This window comes from Agrilus planipennis, unplaced genomic scaffold (assembly GCF_000699045.2).
Source record: "Agrilus planipennis isolate EAB-ADULT unplaced genomic scaffold, Apla_2.0 scaffold20, whole genome shotgun sequence".
NCBI classification, from domain to species: Eukaryota; Metazoa; Arthropoda; class Insecta; order Coleoptera; family Buprestidae; genus Agrilus; species Agrilus planipennis.
Genome location: NW_020439516.1, coordinates 1678989 through 1689375, shown reverse-complemented (window position 1 = coordinate 1689375; position 10387 = coordinate 1678989). Strand labels below are relative to the sequence as shown.

The 10387-nt window shown below is 35.1% G+C and overlaps 1 protein-coding gene across 2 annotated transcripts in view; it reads right to left on the bottom strand.

Moving 5' to 3' along the window:
• LOC108735059 (paired box protein Pax-6-like) overlaps positions 1-10387 on the bottom strand; it is a 214492-nt gene that overhangs the window by 9263 nt on the left and 194842 nt on the right. For both annotated transcript variants that reach the window (XM_025979263.1, XM_025979265.1), the window contains exon 8: positions 3497-3658. In XM_025979263.1, the coding sequence (XP_025835048.1) occupies positions 3497-3658 (162 nt within the window). The remainder of the gene's footprint in view (positions 1-3496; positions 3659-10387) is intronic.

The window sequence follows — 10387 nt, the reverse complement described above, 5'->3', positions numbered from 1 at the left end:
GAATAGGAGAACAGAGGACTCTATGGAAGTCAATAAAAAATAGGCGAGACAGGTTGGTAGGACACCTTCTTAGGCATGAAGGTCTAGTCAGAGACATATTAGAGGCAGAAACAGGAGTTAGGAGGGGTAGAGGTAGACCTAGGTTAGATTAGTGTTCGCAAATAGTTAAGGATGTGGGTTGTTCTAGTTTTAGGAAAATGCGAAGTTTAGCTCAGCATAGGAAAGTCTTAGGACTGACGACCTTATGATGAGTAAAAATGGTAAAAAAAATAGATAGAAAATTATCATTAGTTCTTTAATTTTCTACAAGTATAAAATATTTTTTAAGAAAACCTTACAGGCATTTGCTCATTTTTTAAATATTGGAGTTTTTCTAGATAAATAGTGGTGTTTGCATTATATCACCAGCTGCAGAAATTAAGTATGATTCATATTTTTTTGTTTGAAGTGATTGAGTATAGTTTTTCTATCGTTATGTTATAGTTTCTTCGGTTCAGCAGCAAATAATTCTTCTATATGTTTCCTTATTTACTTTTGTCACCCGTTTTGATCGGATAGAGGGCACTGATGACAAAGTAGTTTGCTTAACGTAAAAGATCAGAGCCAAAAATGGGTTGCAAATAATTTTACTGATGTAAAATGAACATCAATCATTTTATACCAAAGTATTTACAACCTCATTTTGTTTCTGATCTTTTACACATTGTAATAAAAGAAAGAAATGGAATCCATAGTTTCTTTAGCTTTGGGTTCATCTAATAAGTGAAGTTTTTCGAATCGTTTTGTAAGAATTTTGGATTATATGCATTTATTAGCATACCACGTCTTATAGTTTTCAGTTTTACACAGTTGGCGTATTCGATATTGTTTTGAGGGCTGTTTTGTCTTAATTCATAGAATTTCGTAGTTCCTTCCTGATTTGGCAGGTGCTGATATCAATTTGGAACTTCAAAATTCCATGGACCACGACATTGAACCCGGAAAACGATATCGATCCAATATTTTAGATTATCCATTTCCAAGGAGTCTAGACATTTTTGGGCTCTCTTCAGTTAAAAAATTAGAAGGCATTCACGGAATGTCTTTTTGTTCCCTTTTTGTGTTTCTCATACCTTCAATAGCCAATGTGAGCAACTTTCATTCATCATTTTAATCATTACTAATTTTTAAAAACTTTCTTGTATTCCAATTTAGTTTATATGAATGGTCAGTGTCATAAGGTGAAAAGAACATGTAGAAAACGTAATTCTTTATTGACCACCTCTCTACGTTAACTGGTTAAGTTCACAGTCTTCTCATACAAAACTAAAGCATAGTTTATACAACCATTAGAATCCAACACCTAAGGCTGATTTTTAGTATTTACTGTTTAAGTAACTCCTGACGTTTTAAGAAAAAAAGAAAGAAAAGGCTTATTCAAAAGGCCAACAGCAGATACGTATTCATATAGGGCAGCTTAGGAGAGAGTTTTATGAGTCGGTTCAAAAGCGGAGCGCGTTTGAAGTTTTTGCAAAAGAAGGAAACTCCTATGATGGGTAATTGGCAAAAGCCTTAGCGTAAGCGAGTGAAGCGAGAAAGGATCAGAAAGAGGAGCAGGCGAAGAAGAGAACAGAAATATGTATACCACTACCACCAACACCATCAGAGCAGTACCACCACCACCACCAACGAACGACATCGGGTCCTCGACAGAGGCAAAAGCTTTGAAGATGTTGCCGCTTCGACTCCTTTAATCTGTTTGCTTTTGCACTTGCGGCAAAACGTTTACAAAAGCAAGGAAACGGATACGGTAGTTTCATTTACTTACAGTTCTCGAGGCGAACGGATAAAGATGACAAGGGCTTTGCTAATTGGAAGAAATTTGAACTAAATACCGGAACTGAAACAGCTTCATACAAAAAGGGACGGGGATTTTAGAAAAGGCGGCAATTGGCCAGATTTTCTTACTGTTTTCATTCAAACCAAAAAAACAAAGAACAGTTTTATCGAAGCAACTAGGGCTAGGTATTTGTTAATAAATCGATTATTGCATTTTTGGTATGACTCCGAGTAGCATTTAGAGTATGGGTGGAATATGGCCCAAACTTGTACTCGCAATTTTGAAGTACGGCCATGTATACAAACTTCTGATGCGACCCATATTACGCCTTGGAATATATGGCCCGTATTAAGTAATAATCTAGGGTCCGGAACAGAAATCGTAATCAGGTCCATACATAAAATTAAATTTAGGCCAATTAAATAAAATAAATCGATTATTGCATTTTTGGTATGACTCCGAGTAGCATTTAGAGTATGGGTGGAATATGGCCCAAACTTGTACTCGCAATTTTGAAGTACNATACTTTGTTATGAAAACAAAACCTTATAAAAATATGAAACCTAAACAAAATAAATTAATTTTTTAAACGAGAATTTTAAAAGTACTGAGACTTTAAATTTTTAAACCCGGACTACAAATGAAGCTCCCCCGGACGCTCCCCGGATGCCCTCTAAACTAGGACAAATCCGGGGAAACCTGGACGGATGGCAACCCTATCCTTCGCATTTCCCTAAAACTAGAACTATCACATTCTTAATTAGTTACGAACTTCTACTCCTCTTCTGTATCTGCCTCTAATATGTCTCTGACTAGACCTTCATGCCTAAGAAGGTGTCCTACCAACCTATCTCGCCTATTTCTTATTGGCTTCCATAGAATCCTTTCTTCATTTATTGTTTCTAATTCCTCTTCATTTCTAACCTTCTCTATCTACGGCATCCCCATCATTCAGATGTAACACTACATTTCTAACCCTTCTAATCTTTTCTTTTCCGCCGCGCCCACTGTCCATGTTTCGCACCCGTACAGCGCCGCGTTCCAAACATACACTTTAACAATTTTTTGAAGTGAAACTTCTTTACGCACGGTAAGGTAAGTGCGTTTCATGCGAGTTGCTATGTAACGAAATCATGCAACGGATGTCTCGTAGTGGAGATCGCTTGAGCAGTGAGCGCGCTTCAATGCGACGTTTTCTTACAGGCAACTCCGGCATTTGTAGTGTAAAATTTAAATTCATAGTGTACAAATAATACCATTAAACCAATTCCTTAACCCCTATCCCGGTATGTTTGTGTGTTTGAAGAAGTTTTACATCAGTAGCGTGTTGTATAATTAGACGTTGTATTTTTTTTTATTTCGAATTTCTAAATTAACCGTTCGGGAGCATAAAAGTGGCTTCTTTTTATGGAAAGCGACTTGACCCTGCACTATCCTCTACTTTACATCTGATATCCTAGATACCTTCTTTCAATTTTTCGTCTTCTATCTTTATATTCGCTGTTTCCCTACTTTTTCGTCCCTTGCGTTCCAGTATTTGTTTTACTTTTATTTATTTTCATACAATACTGTTTTGTAAATACCGCTTCCATTTCATTTTAAGCTATCTCTAACTCCTGTCGTAAATACGTGATTATGTAAATTAGACTTATTATTGGAATATTAGTCATTACTTACCCTTCTCAAGATTGTCGATTTGATCGTTCGTAAATGACGTTCTATTTCTTTGTAACTTTCGTTTCAATCGCAATCTTGCTTGGTCGTCGTCTGCTCCAACACTTGATCCAGCGTTTGAATTGTCTCCTGAATTGGTTTCGTCGGAATGGACTCCATCCAAATCTGGAACAAAAACATTAAAAAATAGTAACTTTTGCCGATTTTGGATTTGGGTTTTAAAACAGTAAAACTAATAGGTACATCGTATTGTTTTGTGTATTTCTAAATTTAGAAGAGTAAACCTCTAATAATACCTATGCATCTATTGTCTTTTCCTGTTAACTAAATTTTGTCATTAAATATCGATATTCACTTCATAGATTAAGGTTCCTATAACTTTCCTGTAGAGGTGCGACACGATGCTCTTACAGCTGGATGATGAAAATATTGTGGGTAGAAATGGCTAAACTTAAGGAGGTATTAGAGAAAGTGGGAGAACAGAGCTAGGAGAAATTAAGTATGTCTACTTAAAAATGGCAACTGAAGCTAAAAAACTTTGAAGAGATCTTATCAGCTTGAATTGATACTGTCCTGATTCGGGTCTATAAAGGTCATCATCGATTGGATTTGCTTCCTAACGTTTCGTTAGCACGAGTGGCGAGCTTCTTCAGAAGCCTTTCCATTTCCGATGGATTGTCCAGTCTACATCCAGCATCTCAGATGGAAGCATCTCTGAACAAGCTAGCCACTAGTGTTGACGAAACCTCAGGAAGCGACTCCAACAACCGACGACGGTCTTTAATCCCAAATCAGGACAGTATCAGTTCACCAACTGGCTGCGAAAGCCTTTACCAGTTTGTCATTTATCAGTTTCTTCATTGATACTAATAAAGAGGACAACTTAAACCTTATTTAGTGAAAACGTAAAGGGACAATAATCATTATTATGTCGAGCCTTGCAGCTTTGAAAACACCAATATAAAAGCTCTGAATCTTCGTAGGTAGATATGAAAAGAGCCAGTTGGAAACATTAGAACTAGAAACAGGAGTAAAGAGAGGTGAAGGAACGCCTAAACTAGATTATTATTAGAGATGCGAGAAGTTCCAGTTTTCGAGAAAAGCGAAAAGAACATTACGATGATGAAATTAAATTCTAACTGTTCAGAAGTAAGTGTTTTGAATGTGAATATTACTTTACAGTTGGCTTAAAAACTTAAGAGTAATAAATCTTTCTGAATCTTTAGTAAAACTAAAACCATAATGATGATGCTCAAATGAATGATACCTGCCTTCTTATCCATTAAAGGTTCATTTTTTTTACTTCAAAAAAATAAAAAACGAAAAAGTAGAAGCGTGACCGGTATTAATTATTCCTTACGACCATTTTTAAACCGGTGACATTTTCTGCCTTTAATATGTTTGGGGAAACACAGGGAAGTTATTACAAAGAAGCCACACCACAGTACGATCAGCGTCGCGCTAGTCGTCGTTCGTTGTCTGTTGAAGGGTGGATGAAAGAGGGTTGGCATCACGAGGGGTGGGGGGCGGCACGGCCGTCCCCGACTAAGAGATAAGACACACCGATCTCCGTTATACGCGGAACCACCGAGCCAGAAAGAGGAGATAAGGTAAGCGGCGGGAAATGGTCTCTTTTCTCCGACGTGTGACGTCCCGACGCCAGAACTTTGCGGCCTTCGAACGTTTCACGGCATATACATAGGTACGGTATCTAAACCTATTTCTTTCCTTGAGCCTTATTATAATGGGTACGTGAAGGTACATTTCCAGAACGTAAAGTAACAGCAAAATATACCTATAATATAAATGCGGAAGGCCAACTTATTTCTGCATCTAAAAAAGGGTAATGCATCCAGATCATATTTAGAAGAAATCGTTTATCTATTAAAAGTTTATGGATTCAATTTTTGGCATCGATAATATGTTGCGTGCATCTGCGCCAAGGGATTTTATTAAAAATGTATATTAGTTTTGGGAATTAATCGCGTCCCTTTCTCTCCAGTCTCTCAGGGTCTTTCACCGTCTCTGAGAGCATTTCTCACAGTCTCTGTATGAGTGACTCGAACGATAAAATTGTTAATGCAGAGATTCGAGTCTCTCGTTCGGAGATTGGAAACGAAATGAGGATCTCTCTCTGTGAGCGACTCTAGTTTTTTTGACAGTCTCTCTCAGCGACACCAGAGAGTCTTGCTTTCAGAGACTCTGAGAGACTGAATATTTTTATCTCGGGTTCGTATATAAGAATTGTAGATGTAATTGATAATTCTTCAGATATTTTCCTCCCGGCATTGATCAAAACCTCAAAGTCACTTTGCTGTTGTGGAGAACATTCTCAGGAATTCTCCTTCACACAATCAAAGTCGACCTTCACTGGTCAAAAGCAATTCCTGAAGATGTCCACGCCAATAATCGAAGAAGTGTTGAGGACAAGAAGCTTTGACGAAAGCGCGAACATTAATAATTACAGTAATTCTTATTTAATTTTTTTAACGGAAGAGGACAACAGAAATTTGCCAAAATAGAAAGAAGTGGTTTTCAAAAACAGATTTATTAGACATGTAATCAAAACAGGAGGGTCAATAAGGTCGTTTATCCGCTATTATAAATTTTTCTGTTCAATTTTTAATAGACATCTTTACAACCAAAAAGCAGTGGCAGCGGAAAAATGAATCAGCATATGAACTCTGCCTAATTTACGATTGTACCGCAATTACAAGTCGAACCCCCAGTACCACAATCTTTAATATTAACGTCAAATTTGTAAAATTTTCCCACCAACTACCCCCTTGTAGGAAAAATATTATAAACTATTATAACAAGGAAATTTATACAACATGTTTCGGGATACGCGCCAACCACATGACATTCTCCTCCTGTAAGTCTTGGTCCGTAGTATTTTCTTGTACATAAATATCAGCATAACAAGCACAACACTGAGACCACACAACTAAAGATTACTTATACAAGTCCTTTTAGATAGACTTTAACACAAAAACAGTTGTACAAATACATCAATTTTTACGTTACGTGTGTGTGATGCCTGGACAGCTAGGTACTGAAAAGTTGAAAAGAGCGAGAAAAGTTGTTGTGAACCTACAAGCAAATCCTTTAGTTTTTGAGGAGATACTTCTTTTCATAAGTATAAAAATTATGTAAAACTTTTTACTTTAAAGCAATCCCTCGAAGCAAAACCTTTTCCTTTGCTTTTTTTATGCATATACCTTGAAGGAATTGCTCTTTTTTTTTGGAGCTAAAGATAAGGCTTCTTTTTATAAATGCCACATATTAAATTATTCATTTTTATACATTTGTTTTCTGATATACCTAGCAAATTACACCCCCTTCTCCCTCAATCAAAATTCTGAATCTGTTTCGCCACGTCTGCATATAGAAAGAAATTTATTACACTAGTAATACGTAACATAACTACCCTTCTCTGTTAAATCTTTGATTATTCATACAAGAACAGATTAATTAATTAATATTTTATTTTTATTGTGGATTGAAGTGGTCGAGATTCACGTGGTCGTTTTCATCCCTTTGTTCGTCCACTAATGAGGTACCTACAAAAAGTAGTCCTCATCTATGCATGTGTGATAGTGCACTATAAATTTATTATTCGAGGGTTTCTGCGTTTCTAACGGCCACCTTTTTTCAATTGCTATATGCATGCGTCTAATCTAAGCGTTTTCGCGTGAGTGGGCTTTTTCAAAAAGCTTTCTGCCGCTTTATTGGAACATATGTTAGGCCATTGAGGCCCAAATGCCGTTTTGTAACTTTTTGTTAACGTATTATCCGCAGTTTGTATTATAAACGACATAAATTTTCGTAAAATGGTCAAGTACTTTGCTGATCGCGCAGCTCAAGCTAAACCCAGGTAGGCAAATATACAATGCGATGTATATTTTGAGACTACTACAAATGCACAAAATAATGTCCCGCATATTTTCACAACAAAACTACAACACTACATATATACATATAAATACAGTCCCTTTTTGTGTTGTCGTCTTTATAGCAAGAAATGACTGAGCCGAATTAGACTCTTTGTTAAAAGATCTGAACTACTAAATTGGATTCTTAACTAAATTTTATTGAATGTGGCCCGGAAACTCCCTCTTTCGTCACCTTCCGGTATTTTAATTATTTCATTAGAGATGTGCAAAATTGTTTTTTAAAAGTATTTAAATACAAAATGAAAATACTTTTTTGATTTGTTATTTCAAATGTAAAATACAAAATAGATTTCCCTTTCGTAGTGGTGTTTGCACTATATCACCAGCTACGAAGATTCAGTATGATTCATATTTTTTTGTTTAAAGTGATTATGATATAGTTTTTCTATCTTTATGTTATAGTTTCTTCAGTTTAGCAACAAATAATTCTTCTATATCTTTCCGTATTTACCTTTGTTACCGTTTTAATTGGAAAAAAGTCACTGATGTCAAAATAGTTTGCTTAGCGTGAAAGATCAGAGCCAAAATAGGGTTGCAAATAATTTTATTGATGTAAAATCACCATCAATAATTTTATATCAAAATATTTACAACCCCATTTTGTTTCTGATCTTTTACACATTGTAATAAGAGAAACAAATGGAATCAATAGTTTCTTTAGTTTTGAGTTCATCTGATAAGTGATGTTTTCGAATCGTTTCCTAAGAATTTTGAATTATATTCATTTATTAGCACACCACAACATTTTGTAGTTTTCAGTTTTACGTATATCAATTCGATATTGTTTTGAGGGCTGTTTTCTCGTAATTCATAGAATTTCGTAGTTCCTTCCTGATTTGGCAGTTGGTGATATCAATTTGGAACTTCAAAAATCCATGGACTATGATACTGAACTCGGAAAACAATACTGATCCAATATTTTAGATTATCTATTTCCAAGGTGTTTAGAATGTTTTGGGCTCTCTTCAGTTAAAGAAATAGAAGGCATTCATGGAATGTCTTTTTGTTTCCTTTTTAATCTTCTAATACCTTCAATGACCAATGTGAGCAACTTTCATTCATCATTATCTATAATGTTTGATTGGTGATACCAGCAAAAGTTTTAACGGCAAAAATGTATTTTGCATTTTACAAATGGAAAATACATTTATGCTTTTCTGAAAAAAGTATTTAAATGCAAAATAAAAATAAGTATTTTTTATTTTGTATATGCATTTTAAATGCAAGTATTTTAAATAAATCACATATCTGCTAGGGAACTACCAAATATGTTGGGTATTTTAAATATGATGTAATAGCAAAGGCGAAATATCGATTATTTTTAGAAAGTTTAGTTTGTTCACGGTATACAGCGGCATAGTATCATTATTAATATTCTATCTACATTATGAGGGGTTTCCGTTACGCGATGTTCACACCTATCTAGTGTCTACTGCATTTTGAAAATAAAACTCCATTCAGAGCACATAAAAAATTATGTTTATTGACTAAGATGTAATAAGCATTAATTTCTTATTGATTCATTAGCTTATGTCACATCCAAGTGGCTAATAAATTATTTCAATCGTCTATCGATTTGTCGGAAAACAGAAGTTGGCAAATTGAAAATGCGTTTATTGTTATTTATAAACTAATAGCTAGCGTTCGTAGTGGATTAACGATTGTACTGTACATATTTAATTAGTAATGTTAATGAGTTTTGTGTTGTTAGTCACCAAAAACAATGTATTGTATGTGTATTATTGCTGGCTGCACGAAGAGTACATGCACCGATTTAGTTTGATTGTGAAGATATAAGAAAATATATTTGCTGGTACCTATGTTTATTGAAAAAAAATCAAAAATAAACAAAAATGTATCATCAACCCCCACCAGATGTCTATGACTATAAGATTCGGCATTCAATAAAAATAAAAAAGAAAAAATAGCACAGCGCGCTATCAACTACCACGGCATGGGTTCCGTACCTTAACAAAGTGTTTTGTTTCCGATAAAATTTATAAAACTCTATCTATTTTTGATTTTTTAGTCTTCAGATTTTATCATTATCGTCATAAGTCCTAAGAATGGTTGGGCACGCACCTCCATTTTTTCCTATCGTGAGATAATCTTCGCATTTTCCTAAAACATCCCACATCCTTAACAGTAATCTAATCTATGTGTTTTTTCTGACTGAGAAGGTGTACTACCAACTTATCTCGCCTATTTCTTATTGACTTCCACAGTTCTCCTATTCTTTCAAATTCCTCCTCATTTCTAACTATGCCTATCCACGGTCACCTCATCATTCGTCTAGAACGCTTATTACCTTTCCTTTTCCGCTGCGCCCACTGTCCATGTTTCACCCTCGTACAACGCCGCGCCCCAGAAATACACCTTTATCTTTTTAAAAATTTTAACTTTTAGAAGCATAGAAGTCACTTCATCCTGTCGAAAGCGACTCGACCCTGCGTTATCCTTTATTTAATATCTCTATTGATCTTTCCATCCTAAGAAAATCAGCCACTTCTTCTAATTTTTCGTCCCCTACCTTTATAATCGCTCTTTCCCTACTTTTTCTTCCCTTGCATACCAGTATTTTTGTCTAATTTTTATTTATTTTCATACAATACTGTTTTGTCAATACTGCTTCCATATTATTTAAGGCTATCCCTAACTCTTCCTTGCTAGGTGCTGCTATATCATCTGCAAATCTAAATATACTAATCTTTTACCCTTGTATATATATCCCTAAAGTTGTCCTGTATTTAATGATATTTATCGCGTCTTTGGTGTGTATACAGGGGGTACCCTCGCCTGACTCCCTTCTTCATATAAATCAATCAATGAGTTTCAAATTCATTCATTAAAGAATTTTTGAGAAATCATTATTTAATTTCAAAATTAAAATAAGAAAAAGGCAATTAATCAGTAACAATGTTATTTTCGCATTCAAAAG